The following is a 17,670-nucleotide window of genomic DNA, read 5'->3' as shown; positions in this document are numbered from 1 at the left end:
ATAGTTGCCTCATTAACAGGAGCTACACAACATAACATTCAGCTTCCTAGTTAATTAAAATTAAAGTTGGTTGATCTAACTGTGAATTTAGGTTCCACTGTTTATTGACTGGTGCTGCACAGCCGTCAGCCAGCTCTGAGCACGGAAAGGTGGGTTCAGCTGTGTGAGTTACGTGACTCTTCGACTGCTCTTAGGCTTTCGCTTCAGTTTTGTCCTTTAACTTACTGATTTTCTTCTTGTACTTTAATTTATTAGTTCTATTTCCTGTGCTGTATCCTCTCCTTTATATGTTCTTCCTGTGCTGTGCTTCCCCTTACCTCTTGCTCTTTGGGCTGAATTACTTGGGGTGCACAGTGAGGCTTTGTGGAGACCAAAGCTGGTGGAAAAAAAGGTACGAGGTGGCATTTCTTGCAGAAGGACAAGCAGCCTCCGTGCTGGCTGCAGCTGTGTTTTCCTGCGGCAGCCCTGGTGCTGTGACTGAAGTGCCCAAGTGTCCCCGGGGCTGAGTTTGGGCTCGGGTCTGTGCCTGGGAGCTGAGCACGGTGGGCTGGAGTTGAGCACGGCCTTGGCACGGGCAGCAGGAAGGGATTTTATGCAGCTCTGGATGAGTGTTGTCCTGCAGCGTTTGTATTTATGAATTTGCTTTGTCTGTGCTCACTTTTTGTTAGTGATTTGAGTAGAAAGGATTTCTTCTGCCTTAAGAGCAACGTGTTTTGTTCCATAGGCTTTAAAAACAACAGAAAAAAACAAATTATCCATCTTCTGATGGCTGCTTGGTTTGAGTTTGTGCACTTTGCCTTGTGTATACCACACTTGTAAAATACATTGCAACTTTTCTATTCTAGGGATGGTCAAAACTGCGGTTGTTTTATTTCTGAATTTGTAAAATTGTTACGCCTAAATTGCTCTTTACTGGCTAAAATGCAACAAACACAAATGCAGCTAACACAAAGGTGCTGCGTTACTGAGATCTCGGAGTGAATGATGAAAAGCTGGGTACATTGGGAGTCTTGCAGCAGTGGCAGCCAAGTGCAAAGACTTATTCAGAAGCACCCCCCAGTTCTGGTGGAAGAGCGGAGATAAATCGCCCAAGGATGCTGCGTTGTGTAAGTGCTCATCTGCGGCTTTCTAAGCACAACAGGGTGGGATGAGAGTAATTTTTCTGTTGATGTGACAGCTAAAAAATGGCAAAGCCAAAGTTCTGTGCTGCGGTACCTGATGTGCTCACATAATGGAAGGGGGTCAAGGAGCTGCAGGGTGCTGGCAGTGCGAGAGCAGGCGGAAGGCACGGGGAGCGATCCGCTGCTCTGGGTGGGTCGGGTGGCTCTTTGTGAACGCATTGCACTTCTGTTTGCTGACTTGTGGTGGAAGCTGAGGGTTTTGATATATGAAACTCCTCTCCAGGTACTCGTTTGGCTGCGGAGGAAGGCAGCACGCGGTCTCGCACGCTGCGGACACACGCACCAGGGGCTAGCGCTGGCTGCATTCCTGTCGTGTTCGGCTCCGCCGGAGCACTGGAATGCTATTCAAGGCACGAGCCATTTGCTCTGGTACATGACAGCTTCTGCACCAGCTACTTTGCAAAGGATAAAATGTGTTTTCAGCATCCGAGGTCAGAATGTTTCTGTGTATCAAATTTTTGCTTTCAAGTGTTCTGGGCGCTTGCTCCTCAAGTCTGGTGCAAGATGAAGGGAAAAAACAAAGCAGGAGCAAAAGCTTTTTTAGTGTGGGCGGCATTTGAATAGTGCTTGTGCATATAGATCATAGGATGATCGAATATCCCATGCTGGAAGGGACCCTCGAGGGTCATCGAGTCCAACTCCTGGCTCCATACAGGACCACACAACAATCAGACCGTGTGTCTGAGAGCATTGCCCAAATGCTTCTGTGGTGCCCTCACCCTGCTGGGCAGTTTCCTGTCTCCCTTAATTCTTAAATTCTTGTTTAAGACCGTGACCTTTAGGGCCCTGGGAAGAGCTTCTTCCATGATCATTTGGTTTTAAAATTAAGAAATGGGGTTAGTTTATGGAATTTTAGAATTTCGTTACCTATTTGCTTGGCATTAAAGACTATCCCAGCAAGGTACTTTTGGTACACGCTTGACCTTAAATTGTGCACTTTCATTGAATTTGTTTGGTTTGAAAGTTGAAGGATATGTTTAAAAGCTTCTGATTCCTGTACTGAAAAAAGCTGTTGTGACATTCGCTTTTCTATTTTCCTGCAAAGTAGAAACATGTGTTGTCTTGTTGGAAGTAAATGGGACAGCTTCCCAATACTCCTGAAATCTGGCAATTCCTACTTTTAGTTTAATGGTGGCTACAAATTAGCCTTGATTGCTCTGATAGTTCTTGAATTGCTCTTATCGTGTTTCATCTGAATACTCTTCTTGTTGAAACCTGACGTAAAGAAAATACTCGTGTGGTTCACGTAAAACTTCAGATTTAAGTTTTCCTCTCTTGTCTCTGTAGTAACTGTTTTCTTGCTATTTTTTTTTTTACGCCTACAGTTTATTTGGTCATGGGGAATACTCTTTCCCTGGTGATCCTTCTTAAGTGGAAACAAAGCTTTGCAATAAGAACAAATGTTGTGCCTTAGCTCTTACTGGCCTGATAGCACGTGTGCTCCTCTAACCCTGAGGATATGATTGTTTGGGGGAGGAGAGGAGCTACTCTGACATGTTCAGAATTTTTGGTGTCGTTTTAGGTAGGCACCTACCAGGTTATAAGATCTAGCAGTGCTGTCTGGATTGTTTTTAGCAGGAGATTTCCTAGATCTCTTTTGAGCAGCATTCCACCAAGCATCATCTGCACAGACTGTGGAGGAATGGTGCTTGTATGCAAGTACCTCTGATAGCCAGCCTGCTCCTTCGGGGGTTGCTGGCTCTGCTGGGTGGTTTTTGCAGTCCCAGGTGGCTCTGGGCATGCTGGAGGTGGTACGGGATGGGGAGCAGTCTGCATGTCTTCTGCAAAGAAAGAGGTGCGGGTAATGCTGCCAAGCTTTTGAGGCACAGCTGAGAACATGATGCTTTTTCCTTGTTCAGAATAGCCCCAGCTTTGTGGAAAAAAAAAGAAAATGTCCAAGAAGGGTCCGTGTACATTAATAAAAGATTTTAAAGTATTTAGATACGTGGCAATATGAGGATCTTGGCATAAAAGCTGTTTTCAGGAGGTGAAGCTTTGAGGTGTGGGGACTGGGGATGGAACCAGGACGTAGCTAAGCCGAGGCACCCAAATAGCCACGTCGGTTTAAGTATTCGTGGTGTACGTGGGATAATTCCTCTGTCCTGACCTGAGGGTGTGGACTGTAAGGGGCAAAGTCCGTTTTTTATGGTACTTCTTTCTTCAACAGAATTGATGAATTGCTGAGCATTTCACTACTGGTATCTTTCTAATGGATTTTTTGTCTGTTGCTGCATTTGTCGGGCAAGTTAATGTGTCGTATGTGACTGTGTTTAAGTTTTGTGTGAGGTTGGTTTCTGAATGTGCATGGGCATGGTTCCTAAGTAATGGGGGCTCAAGAATGCTGGACACCAGTGGGCTCATTTCCCATGTCCCTAAACTTTCTCTGCTGTAGGAAGCTCGCCTGCCACTGCAGTGGGAAGGGGCAAAAATTTGGGGCTGCACGGGTTTCTGTTGTGCTAACAGGTCTCTGTTGTGCTAAAACCTAAAGTCCCACCTTAGGCTTTACATGCACGTCAGAAGTCCTGAGCAAGGTTGTTAGTGTAGTGGAAATGTAGGCTTTAATTGTGGGCCATGAGAAAGGTTTCTTGAGTACCTGTGGCTTTGTATTGAATGCTTTCTTGTGCCAGTGCTGTGTTTTGCTCTTCCCTTCTGCCTATCTACTCATTACCATAATATTGCAGTTTTTTAGGGAAAAAAAGCAAGCCAAGCTGTTGCTTAGCTGCTACCCTCACTGTTACGTTTTTCAGCCTATAGTGCTGCATTGCATAGTTCAGTCTTTTAGCTCAGTTCAAATAGCAAATTTGGTTTTGCTGTTTGGTTTTAGCGGTACTGGGGAATTGGGAACTAGATTTTTTTTTTCTTTTCTTTTTCAATCTTAGGAATAAGTAAGTGGCTGCAGTGATGAAACACAAAGTCTGTATTTTCTAAGACCTAGGAAATCACAGCCAGGGTTCCCATTCAAGAAGCTCTGGTGTTGTTGCTTTGGCTGAGTGCCGGGTCTCTCGCACTGCCTAAGGTTGTGTTGTGTGTGTGTGTTTTCTTTTTTCTTTCTTTTTTTTTTTTTTTAATCCTTTCTGGCATTGAATCTACCCTGCAGACAAAGAGCAGACAATGAATCGGAGTGAATGACACTTGTGAGCAAGAAGAAACTGGGTCAGTTCCAAGCTCCTGCAGGGTGTAGGTATGTTATCGATGAGAGTGGGGGGGGCGAGGGGAAGTAGCCTGCTAATGTTCCTGAACGCGATGTAAAATCTTTTGATGGATCTTTAGGGTCATTCATCATAACTTACTGTGACAGAACACTGAGTAGCACAGAACGGTCATTAGGGTTATTCATTAGGTTTTACAGTTTTCAGCTGGAGTGCTGTCACAGTTTTAGTTCATGAAACTGCATGCTGAGGTCATGCAGAAAAATCAAATGCCTGTAACATACACTTATTTCTGAATTTATAATACCACTTTGTAGGGACAAATAAGGTTAGAGTCTCTAATTTTGGGGTGCTAGGGCAGGGAGGAGGTGCTGGCAGTGTTTGGCTCTGTACGTGTAGCACAGAGCCCTGCTGGGTGTTTGTACTCCTGACCACGCACAGGCCGTGACCAACCAAAGCTGGGTGACCCGAGGGTCGTGCCAAGGCACAATTTCAGCAGCATGGGTGAGCACTGTGTCTTCTGTGGAGCTGACAGAGGTGCAGCACTCTGTGCTTCTGTAGGCTTTTAATTTGAACAACAGAAACAACTTGACTGAGAAACTTTGTTTTATTATTTCATCTATGGCATGAATAATTGTCTGATGGTGACTTGTGAGCTTCACATACAATTTTTATTTGAAAATAAAGTGCTGTTATCATACTCTGTTCTCATACTCTGTTTTTTCCCACTGCAGCTTTGTTATGAAGTCCTGTATGTACCCTGACACACTGAGGGTTAGTGTAAGGCTGAATTTAAAGACAAGTAATGGCAGTAAGATTTGCCAGGTGACATTAAGAAACCTGCCATGGGACCAATGGGTAGGGAAAATTTCTCTGATCTGTAGCTGAGAGGAAATACCACCTCATTTTCTGAGAGCGGTCTGCGTGGGATTGTGGGTGCTCGGTACCTCAAAGACAGGTTAAGAAAACAAGCAAACCTGTTCAGGGATCGCGTGTCGGAGCATCCTCAAGCGCAGTTCGCCTCGCTTCTGTCATTAAAAGCTCTCCTTCAGCGAGTGACTTCTCACTGCCACGAGCCGTCGCACCCGGGCTGCTGTCGGGCTCTCTCCGTGCTGGCACGCTTTCAGCAAGCACTTCTGTACCAGATTCGGTACCTGCTCCAGTGAACTTCGGCTGTGGGTCCAAGAGGAGCTTCAGTCAAGAAAACTGCTTTTAAAGTGCAGCGGGCTGGTTTAGGAGAGGGGTTTTTTGTTTGCTTCATGCCTCCAGTGAGGATTAAATGAAGAGAACCGTTGTGGTATTGTGCTGGAATTGTCGAGAATATTTTAAATTTCTCTTGCTTCAGTAAATACCAATCTAGAGAAGTATGGGTTATGTTATGCTTCCTCCTGAGCATAAATATTAGCTCTGGGGCTCTGTGTGTTGTTGTGATGAAGATGCTTAGGGAGTGTGCTTGTGTTTGTTTCCCATGCTTGTTTGCAGGCGTTTGTTGAGCACTGGTGCTGGGTAGAATCGCCAGGGGTTCAGGGCTCAGGGGGTTAGGCTCTTTGCTGAAGATACTAGGATCTAATCATGCTCGTACAGTGTACCGTGGGTCAGGATATATAGGATCAGTGATTTAAGAAAAAAGCCTTTTTAACTTTCAATACATTCATTCTTATATGTGTTAGAATTGAAACCATAGTGGAACGTGCAGGTACAGGTCTTAACCTAAGCGTGTAGGTTTATTGTGATAAAATATAAGCACAACCTGATGGGCAAAACACCATCTGCATAAGAAGAGTTACTGGGCTAAGCACTTGGAGTTGGTGTTTTTGTTAATGCTCAATCAGCTTTTGATAACAGTAATTGCCTCTTTGCATGTGATCAGAATATTCTCGTACAGGTTGATTCATCCGGTTCGATACAGTGAGCAACTCTTCCATTGCGAAAGCAGGAATTGTTTTTGTTTTCCTTCAGTCTGTAAATAAATGCTATGCCAGAGGATCTACCGGATCCTGTCTTGAGAAATCTGAACGAAATAAGTGAAGTAAACAAGGTACGCACACAACTTGCAGTGTTCATTAAAAGTTGGAAGTACGTGGCTTTGCGCAGAAGTTTCTTTTCCATTTCATGCATTTCAGTTACAGTAATAGTTTATAATTGAAATAACATTAAATGCTGGTTTTGTGCATTTAATCAAATTTCAATTTCCATACAAATGAAGCTCAGTAGACAAGAACAAATAATTAACATAGGAGATGAAAAGTGCCACTTACTTGTCTTAAAAACTGAAATAGATTCAAATCAGGGCTAGCTGTGTAAACACTAAAAGCTAACACACATCAGTAATGTTAGCTACCAAGAGGATCTTAATGTATCAGACTTTACCGACTGATGAATCTTTTTAATAAAGAGAAATTAAGTCATTGCGACTAGAAGAACCAGACCTCCATCGTCAGTGACTGCAGTCCCTGAATTTAATCTCTGTATCAAAGCTCTCTCCTGAAGTGGGGCTTGTATTTTATAGGCTTTGGTTCAGAGCTGTAGCTCCCCAGCTGTGTGCTTCGTGCACATATTGACTTCTTAAATTGTGAACTGACACTGCTGGTTTATGTACCGGGGTTAGCAGTGTGTGGCCCAAAAGTAAGGGCCACGTGTCAGTGATACCTTTCTGGCTTGGGAGATTCTGCTTTCAAGTGTTCTGTTTTTTCTCTGGGTCTTGGAGATGGTAAACATCAGGGGTTTGGAAATATAAGGTTGAAATGTGGATTTTGAGAACCTTGATGTGCTCACATAGTGCTTTATGGGAGATGTTTATTGTATATACACCTGAGACGGAGCCTCTGGCACTTTTATTGGATGTAGAATTTCACTGGGCTGAGTTCCTTTTATGTCTTGGTCTTCAATTGAGGCAGACTAAATAAACCTGTAAGACAGTATTGAACGCTCTGTCACCCTAGCTTGTTTTCTCAGAAGTGTTTTGATGGGTAAATAGTGCCTGTAGACCAGAAAGGTCCGTGGGTAGCTGGCTTGTGTCACTTGGCAGGAGTTTTCCGAGCTTGGTGGGCTTTGCCCCTCGCAGAGATGTCCTGCCACCTCTGCTGTTCTGGTATCTCCGCGCCGTGCCCTGGTGCAGCTCGTGGTGGGGCAGAGCTGCGATTCTGCTCGGTGGTGAAAGCTTTTCTTCCCTCAGTCTGGTGAGGGTCCCGGCCCTGTTTGCAGGGCAGCCTCTGCTAGCACGGGGCTGAAAGTAGTTCTGCTGCTGCCAAAAAAGCACCTGCAATCCAAGTGTGATCAGAAGGAGGCTTCTGCAGGAGCTAAGTAACTGGAGTGTACGAGCTTGGTGGGCACACACCCCCACGGTAACTGATGCTAGAGCTGGACACTGCATTTCTGCTGCATTTGTTGGAGCACATGTTTTGTTGTTATTTTTTTCTGGTTGCAGGGGAGCTACCCATAGCTGGTCTGGCTTTATGTTAACGTGGGCAGACGTCTGACTTGGTCAGAAGCTTGCTCTTTCAAAGCGAGCTCATCAAATTAATTCAGAAAACTGCACTAGCAAGGTGGACTTGTATTGAATCAACACTTTGTTTCTTGTGGCTGTTACCGTCTTGATTTGATATTGGAAGCTCCAAATGAGATTTACTGTGCTGAGAACTGGTCACAGGTACTGGATATGGATCCTCTCAGCCTTGCTTTCGATTATAACATTTCTTTTGAGGGCATCCCTGTGCCCTTTGCATGAAAACGGGGAAAGATAAGCAGGAAATTAGTTCCAGTTTCGAAGAAAATAAGTGTTGTCCTTGTCCAAACTCAGCTCTGAAAGGCTTGAAATGAAATATAATGAAATATCTAAGAAATAGAGGTTGCAGTTAGTGTAGCACCCAGTGCAGCACGCTTACCAACACACGTGTGCATCTGCTGCAGGATCACTGCGCCGCGACTTGCACGTGTACAGGCCCCAGAAGGGAAGCGTCCTCAATTATTCAGAAAGATTAAATGAGATGATTAAACCTAGGAGGGCTTCCTGCATCGTTTTATAATGGAGACAAGGTGTTTGTTTTATGAAACCTGCAAAACTGTGCTGGAAGTTAAAACGTGCGGGTGGCTGTTTTATCCATCTGTCACGCGGTCTTCCTGGTTGAAGATAATGTGTAAATGACCATTTTGAGCACTTAGCAGAAAATCTGGAAATTAGTGTGCCGTAAAAGCAGGGGGGAGGAAGCTCATTGAACCCTGTGTTGAACTACGTGATGGGTGCAGTGAAACATCTGGCGTTAGACATGGCATTGTGAAAATGGAACAAAAGCTTTCTGTGGCAGTGTGAGCAACCACTTTGAAAACTTTTTTCCCCCTATAAAGCCTGGATTCTTATTTTAGTCAAATATCTTGTTGATTTTGTTAGTGCCTAACTTAGAAAAAAATACTTGGCAGCTAAATGAGACGGAGACTTGTTTATATGGCACTGTTTAAATGTATTTACAATCTCGCTTGGAATTTCTGGTGTTTGATTAAGTTTCCAACTGCGTTGTAAGTTTTGTTTTAAATTTCAAACTACAAATCTGCCGCTAGCTTTGGCAAAGCTGCTTTCAGGTGAGTGACTCCCGAGGGTAGATGATGTTACCTAATGATGCGTCCCATGAAATCGATATTGTTTTTTTGGCCTTTGCATGACAGTAAGCTTAATATCGTGCTAAATGGTAAGCTTGTAGAACTGATACAAAGTCTGACTGATTTTTCTTTTTCTCTTTTTATAAAGCTAAGGTGTTCTTTGTTTCTTGCTCCTGTTGGCCAATTTGTAGCTCTTAGGTGCTGCTAGAGAGAACAGGTGGCTGGAGACTGTATGTTAGTGGATGATGCTTCTGAAAGGAAAACATGAGTTCAGGTAGGAGCGTGCTGGTGGGCCGGCAAGGTGCGGGGTGTTGGAGGGAGAGCACGGAAGCTGCATCCAGGAGAGCTGAACCCTGCTCTCAGGCTCGTCTCTTCGGAGGCAGCCTTTGGCCAGCTGTGCCATTTTCCTGCGCTTCATTTTAGGCACTGACAGAAGGATGCAGTAGCTGGCAAGATTGAGGGTTAACATTCTAGAAGTGCTTTGAGATGGCAAATTGAAGACGACTTATAACAACACCTTGCTGCTTGAAGTGTTTTCACATTCTCGCACCCTTGAACTTTGTAATGGTTTGTAAATTTATGCCCTGTAAAGAGCTACAACTGTTGCTGTTTCCATTGTTTGCTTGCTTCCCTTCATCCCAACGAATAGATACATTTGCTCCAAAGTGAGACTTGTATACTAAATTTTGTGCTGCACCAGAGAAAAGACTGTTTGATTCTTACAAGAAAAAGTACCCTTTTACACTAGAAGCTCCTATGTGGATCCTGATTCTGCTGATTTAACTCTCCGTGTCCTATGTGAGTACAGGAGGTGGCTGTGTTTCCAGTTTTTGACTTGTGGCCAGTTGTTGACCACTGCGTGATGTGTTTGTACCTGTGCTGCAACAGGTGCCAAACTTACTGCATTTCATATTTCCTAACAGTACCAAAAATCTTTCTGCTTTAACAGCTGGCAGCAAATAGGTGTGTGCAGTGCTGCTTTGCTGCTGTTGTGGAGCAGCGGGAGAGGAGAGGAGCTGGTAGTTTGAGATGCTTTTCTTCCTCATCCTCTTGCTGCAAGTTACCACCAGAGCTGGCACAGAAGCAGGTCACCAGGGATGTCCCAGCTGAGCACAGCCCCCTCTGGGGAGTCCAGGTGGGAGAGGTGGGCAGGTTTCCTCAGGTGGCTGCGTGTTGTTTGTCTTTCATGCTAAAACACGATGGGCAGCAACCAGAGGCAGAACAATTAAGCTGAAGCTCTTCCAGACGCTGCACAATGAATAAAGCAGTTCGGTCATGCAGGGAGATGTGGGCTCAGGGCTCGGGTAGCTCAGGAAGCATTACTGGTGGTGTTTTTGGCATCTGGAGACTGGGTTTTGCAACCATGCCCTTTAGTGTCACTGTTCTCCCTGCAGCAGAATCGCCCAGCAGCTGCTGCTCCTTGCTGTGAAATAACGAGTGAACCTGCCGTGGTGTGCTTTCCCTCGGGACCAAGTGCCCTGCTGGTTAATCCGAGCCGTGTTTAAATGAATGTGTTTTGTGTCCCCTCGTGTATACACCTTCTTCATAGGGGATTGCCTGTAATGCAGGGAGCAGCCACGTTATGGCATGTAACTGGCAGGTTTTAATGACAGAAATGTGGGGATGGGGCTGTTTGCTTATTTGAACCTGTTGTATGTAATAGTACCTGAAATAGTGCATATGGAACTGAAGAGAGACACGAAGGACACTTCACAGGATTTCCCACGTGCTTTCCTGGGTGCTGTCTGTGAAAGGTAGGGCTGCAGAGCAGCTTTCTTCTCAGCTGAGTGCGACTTCCATTGAAAGCGGGCGACAAGCAGGTTGAAAGGGTTCATTTGAAGTATTGAATTGCGTTTTGCCATTGTTGGAGGAAGGTGTAATGGAAACCTGTAGCTGGGCTGAAAGCAGCCTCTCGTGTTGAAAACATCTTCCAGAGGCTCCGGGGTAAATTCAGTACTCGGAAAAGCAGTGGCTGAACTTCTTAAGAAACTTTATGCTTCATGCTGATGCTGTGCAAACCGTGGTAAAACAGGCTGCGATGATTTATTGAGTTGATGCTTTCCTGTGAACTTGAAATTTGAGTTTAATTTTCAACTTCAGTTGTATTTTTTTGTAGCTTTATCTTTATCTTTTTTTTCTTGCTACATTGGACAAGTGAAGCTTAACCCTTTATCCCCATAATCACAAACTTTCTTCACTTCTTTGGGCTGAATAAACTTCTTCAGGTTTTGTTCAGGGGAAAAAAGTCATCATGTGTGACCTAAGCTACGAGGTGTGTGGGGTGGTGGCGGTTTCTTGGTTTTATTTTTTTATTTTTGTTTCCCTGTTTGTAATATTTCCACTGTGCTCTTTGCTGTCAGTGGTTTGGATCGAATAAAACTCTAACTGGGTCAGAGCGCTCCTCGTCCTGCTGTCGCGTGCTGCTGCCGGGAGCAGTCAGGCAGGTCTGCGTGAGCTCCTTGTGCTTTGGTGACCGGGGTGTTTGCTCCGAGTAGGTGGTGTACGAGGAGCATGTGTCCGCTTCCATTCTGCTAGCAGAGCAGCTCTGGGATTTGGAGAGAAACAGGCGCTGTTAAATGCTGTTTTAATATCTGTGTGTCTTCAAAAGAAGTGGGTTTGAGTCTACGATCAAACAATAAGCCTATCAAACAATATCCTGTACTAATTATTAGGTATGTGGGTATGGCTCTGGTTGACAGTGGGTGATCGCTTATCTTATTTTGCATGGCTGTGTTGTCCAGAAATTTAAACGTAACCTCTGCCTTGATTTAGTTTAGACGTGCGTTTTGGGAAGGTGGCAATTGCAATAGAGCTTCTTCTCTTAAGCTGTGAACTGTGGATGAGAGAACGGGCATCTATATTGTAAATTCCTTAGAGCTTCCTTTCCCCCATCAATAAAAACAGCGACCTGCTTCATTCTTTCAAAGTCAGGGCTGAGTGTGCATTACTTTCTAAACCCTTGTTTGATTTTTATTTTTAATAAGAGGTGCTAGTTCTCGAGGCATAGCCGAACTGCCGTTACCCAAAGCAGTGCAATATTGAGAACCACTGTCATGAGGAAAGCTGCACGGTGATGGTCTGGTGTGAAGGTGAATGCATCGATGCTCATCACTCGCAGACCTGCCGTCTGCAAACAAGCTTGGAGTTGTTCATCCCTTGTATAGACAGATTTTCCCTGCAAAATATAGTGAGGAACACAAAATTAAGCGGAATTATTACTTTCTGGCATTTGATGGATGGAATTGATACCTTTAAAAGCATTGACAAAAATTGTACTTTTTATAATGCTAATTAGGACTGACAGTGTGGTGATGGCAGGTAGGTAGTAGTGCTGTAGCAGCAGGCACTACAAGTTTGCAGATACTGGCAGTTTCTTTTAAAGGATTTGCTGATACATAGGAATTCTACAAAAGAGTGTGAGCTAGAAAGTGAAAACAGGTCCATCAATATGGAAATTGTTTCACAAATAGTTACGTGAACTGGCTCGAAGTTGGGCTGGACAGTTGTGCAAGTCTGGGTGGGGCCTGGCGTACCTACTGCTTGCAGTGGAAATTGCATTCTGAATTCATTGCATAATCCAGCATGTAAAAGCTACCAGAGCATGTTGTTGTTAAACTTTACTTCTTAGGCAAGTGAGCAAGTTGTCTGAAGTGCATGGCAAGAAGTAAAAGGGGAGCACTGTGGTGATGGCTGCTACTGGGTTCCTGAGCTTGCAGCTTCTCCAGCTAGACCTGGGCTTGGGAACATTGTGCAAACATGGGTTTCCCTTCCTCTTCTTCTCTTAAAGATACCAACTTATTTTCAGATATGTGAAAGGAGCAGACTTAAGAGAAACTATGGTGTCACTTTTTGGGAATTGGTTTTGAAAATCCAATTTAGAAATCTGAGAAACAGTTTTGTTCTCACATTATCAACTTGTATTCCTGTTAGTATTTCGTAAGTGGGAAACCTACTGCTAAATGATTTCCTTATTCTTTCTAGATGACGATAATGTAGGAGCAGAGTCTGCCATGGTCAGATCAGAACACTATTTGCCATAGAGAAAGCTGAACTAAAGTGCGTATGACTGCATGAACCAAAAATCTGCCAGCTAGATCTTGCGTGGTGTTTTTACGAGGAAGTTTTTACTACGGACGTCTGATAGACTTCTTTCACAAATGCTGTACGCAGGCCCTCTTGTCTGTTAAAGCCTGTAAACGTCCAGTTTGAAATATGGAAGTGATCTGAAGCTCAACAGTTTTTAGCAGGCTGAGTTATCCAGAGCTTTTGTCCATTACGTTATATGTATTTGGACTCAGAGGAATAAATAACACAACTTTCTTCTTTCCTAGAGCTCCGCTGCACCCCAGGGCAGTTTGCGTGTCGGAGTGGTACCATCCAGTGCATCCCTTCAAATTGGCAGTGTGATGGATGGCCCACCTGTGAGGACGAGAGTGATGAAGTTGACTGTCCAGGTAATGCTAAGAAGACCACTTATCCCAAAGTCTCCTTGTTTTTCATCAATACTTTAACTCCTTTTTTTTTTCCTAAAATCATTTGTTTATTTTTATTTGAAAGTAGAAACTGTTCCATAGAACCGTACCCCTTTATTAATAAACTTTTTCATTTTGTGGGGCTAATGCTATGAATATTTTTTCAGCTGTCAGAGTTGCACTTCAATGTAACAGCCTGAGTAGGTATGCTGGAGGTGAGGAGAGTTTGTCGTCTAAGAGACTTTCATGGCAGGGAAAAATCGTGTTGCAATTAAGTCAAAATGACACATAGGCCTGAGGTTAAATTCTGAATTACAGTTTTAGTTGTATGAGTGTATCACTCAAACTGTGCTGGGTGACACTGCTGGACTAGGTAGAGAGCTTGGTTTATTGCTACCTGTTCTGATTATGCTGCATGTGCTTACGTGGAGAACTTTGATCTGCCAAGCAAGCTGGTGTATTTACTCTTCACAAGCTCATGTATGTTTTCGGGGGCCTATTACCTACCAGCAGTGGTTCTCTGCTAAAGCTGCTGGATGCTGAGTTGTCTTATTTATTTATTTATTGTGAACACAATCACAATTTGAGCATTCACATTTGTGTTCTTGACAGCCTGGTCAGTGCAATTCTTCTGTGTACCTTAAAAGACAAGGGACCCGTATTTTCTTCTAACAACAATGCAGCAAGAATCTGAAAGCACGAGTTAGAATTTAACTATAGTGTAGTTCAAAACTCATATCTCTACGGCATGACTAAGCTGTGCCCAAAAACTGTTTTAAGAAGCTCTTTGCCATTGAGCCACGTAATTTGCTTTGTAGAAAATCATGTGAACTTCGCAGCGTTGTCATCACAGCGTTAAGTCTGTCATCATTCTGAGTTTTAAGCTATTTTAGAGATGCTACAAAATAGTAGCATCAGTATTTTACAGGAACAAGTTGTTCTAAATATATTTTTAAATGGAGATGGTAAAGTAAATCTAACACTCAGACTTTGAAACTGCTTTAGTTAACCCTCTCCCCACTGTGCTGCACACAGACAAGTGAAAGAATGTGTTTGGTGCTCTTTTTAGGAGGCTTTTGGGTAGTTTCTGTGACTGTATATTTGCAGTTCGAAAGGTGGGCAAAAATCTGTTGGTAGTTTCTTCTGACACCAAAAATTAAGCCATGTCATTGATGTAGCTTCTGTTTAAAGTTGTTATTAGGGATGCGGATGTCCTTAAAGTTGCTTTTATAGTTGTGCTGTTATTCTTCCTTTTGAGCTAGTTTTGACCAAATGTGAAGAACTAGAGGGATCTAGTAAAGTTCTGGAGGTTAACGAAAGTGAATAGGTGGGTAAAAACAGTCACGTTAATATTTGGATTTATTCAAAATGCCCCAAAGGCTTGACTTGTGGGGATATTGAAATATCGTATTAGTGCAAAACGAGGTTTTTATCTTCTTACCTATAATGCCTGTCAGCAATCTTAAAGTGTTGCATGAAGGATGCAATAGGATGATGATGACGACTCAGTGACTGGATTTCTGAAGAATATTTGTTATATGGCTAGGAGAAGGATGTTTATAAATGTAACATTTCTCATTAGATAGGCTCTGCACCTGCATTCAGGGTGTAGGTCTCATTGGACTGCCTGGCCTGACACGATGAGGAGAACTTCAAGGAATTAAAAGTATGTGGGAGAGCCTTGATTCATCCCCATGTCTGTATATGGGCAGAGGAGAACAACAGAACAACAGAGAATATTAGAGGGGGAAGTGATGGATAGCATAGAGAAGGAAAGTGCTCCACTTGATGAGAACATTAATCGGATAAGTAATTGGTGAAAAGGCTGTACAGAGCTAAAAGAGCCAGAAAGCTGGGTGTGGCAAGGACTGAGATATTTGCACAGTAATGCAAGGAGTGTAGCCAGCAAACCAGAGGAACGAGAACTTCTGGTGTAGGACATAAAACTCTATTATACCTGTAACGAAAATTTGGTGGGATAGCATTGTGACCTGAAATGGGCGTTGAAGGGTATGCCTTATTCAGAACTGCCAAGAATAAGGACGAGTTGGTCTGCTGGTGTGCGTATGAATGGTGTCTTGGAGTATGAATAGGCATGGCATGAATAAAAGTCATTCTGCTGAGGCCATGGTAAGTTTGGAAGAGCATGGTTTTCTAATGCTGGGGAAAGTATTAAATCTGGGAGCAGTCATAGGACCGGCTGACTGCTGAGACATGGACTAGGGAACTAAGGCAACTAATAATAGTAGCACACGGTCATAATCGAGAGTGATAACTTTCTTCTTTGGCCACTGAATTAACAAGAAGTGATGCAGCTTTAAATTTAGAAAATACCTTCAGATTTAGATGAGTAATTGTAAGATGATTCAGCTAAATTTTAAATACTTTGTAATTAAGGTCCTTAATTTCAGTAAAGGCAGACAACACTAAAAGAGCTAGCTAGTGAAGCCACCTGGACTTGTGAAACTTGGATCATTAAAATATCTTCAAATTACAAGGGATGAAGTCTCTCTGAAGCATTAAGAGAAAGCTTGCAAGGAAGGGCTATGAGTCTGCTTGTGCAGCCTGTACTTTTCGGCCTTTGAGCTACTATTGGCACCCTGTAACATAAGCAAGTCAGAAAACATCAGTGATGGTGAAATAGGTTTTTGTGGTGTTGATGAAGGTGTGTTTCAATGACTGCTTTGTCATTTTGCTGTTTGCAAAGACTTAATACAAAGCCATTGTAAGTTCTTTGGCACTGTTCACCTTTTTTTCAGCCTGATTTCATTTGTGTTAATAACAAACCTCCTATTGAACTAACTCCTGTCGAGGATCATTTAGTAATAAAATTGTTTGGTGATTGTGTTGTCCAAAGTACAAGAAACACCCCCCAAAACCTAATACTTTCCTATTAGGATCATTTCTTTTAGCATCTTTTTCAGAACACAATTAGGTGAGGCATTCATTCATTGCCAGTCTGAATAAGCGTGTCAAATACATATTTTTGTCAGACCACGTGTATACAAAATATACATATTTACAAAAGACTGTTACCATAGCTGTTCTTATAGTCTCTTTTCAGAATGAACCTTTTCCTTTAAACACAGAATTCCTTTCAGTTCCAAACTTACAAAGAGTAAAGTGCTGTCCCCCCTGCCCTTCCCAAGAGGCATGTAATTGTTAGTGGAATCTACATCAGTGATTACCCTCAATTCATCTGTCTGGTAGACTAAAACTTTTTCCTGCTCGCTCTTGTTAGTGTACTAAAAATTGTTGGGAGGATTTATGCTGCATGTGTCTGTAACTCTATTCTACTTGAGCAGTGGAGACTCATGAAATCTGTGTACTGTTCCATATCAACTGTAATTGTTCCTAAAAATAATGTATCCCAAGGTGGTATATTCTGTGAAATGGTAGAAACAGGCATTTCTTACAAATAGGGATTTATTATTCCTACTCATTTCCTCTTTACCGTTCTACACAAGAAATTGAAGTAATAACATAACTTCTACCTTTACAGGAGTTCATGTTTGAACCCACAGGAAGGAAGGGCTCTGCAGTTTGCCTTTTTACTGCTCATTGGATTTCCAGTTTTGTTTCTGCCAAAATATCAGACCAACTTCTCTAAATATCCTGCCCTCTCTGTAGGCTTTCTGGTTAAACAAAACTCACTGTCAGCAGCCCAAGTAGAGCAGGGTTTAGTGTAGCTCTGGCTGTTCACCTGCTTTATTTTATACTACAGGCTAGGTGCTTGTATCTGTTGCGTATGAACAGAGAATTGATGTCATAAATTCTCGTGCTTTTCGCAAATCCCATCCACAGCAATTTTTTATCTTGCAATTATATTGGTGATTGTTCCATTTCCTTCATATTTTTAAATAGAACTGTTCCCAGGAATAAGTGATAAGACTGTGCTGTCAGCTGTCCTTAGGCTTTTCCTTTCAGCTAGCTCTGTAGCACAAAGCCTTGCCCCATGCCATATTCTTCCTTTATTAGGTATTTCTTGGTGCTGTTTTCTGGACCTGCTTAGTCAGGGGCCCAAATGCAGCAAAGTTTCAATGAGCTGAATTCTTCTTTTCCCCAGAGCCTGATGCTACAAACCCATCTGGACAGGCTGCGGGGCTGGGGCAGTAGTTGCTAGAGGAAGTAGCACGAGCAGCTGCTCTGCAGTCCCATGTTCACCAGTAAGATATTACATGTTTTGGGGTTGAGACCGGGAGCCTGATTTCATACAGAACCAATCTTTTTAGGAAATTTAACTGTAAAGCAATGTCATCTTTCATACTGTTCTCT

General features: G+C 43.1%; 1 protein-coding gene across 2 annotated transcripts in view; it reads left to right on the top strand.

Moving 5' to 3' along the window:
* Nucleotides 1-17,670, top strand: part of DGCR2 (DiGeorge syndrome critical region gene 2) — a 44,026-nt gene that overhangs the window by 6,308 nt on the left and 20,048 nt on the right. For both annotated transcript variants that reach the window (XM_068654416.1, XM_068654415.1), the window contains exon 2: nucleotides 13,255-13,377. In XM_068654416.1, the coding sequence (XP_068510517.1) occupies nucleotides 13,255-13,377 (123 nt within the window). The remainder of the gene's footprint in view (nucleotides 1-13,254; nucleotides 13,378-17,670) is intronic.

The sequence above is a fragment of the Anas acuta genome, chromosome 17 (genome assembly GCF_963932015.1).
Source record: "Anas acuta chromosome 17, bAnaAcu1.1, whole genome shotgun sequence".
In the NCBI taxonomy this organism is placed as follows: Eukaryota; Metazoa; Chordata; class Aves; order Anseriformes; family Anatidae; genus Anas; species Anas acuta.
The sequence above is the reverse complement of the archived record's forward strand: the minus strand, read 5'-3'. Positions and strand labels throughout refer to the sequence as shown.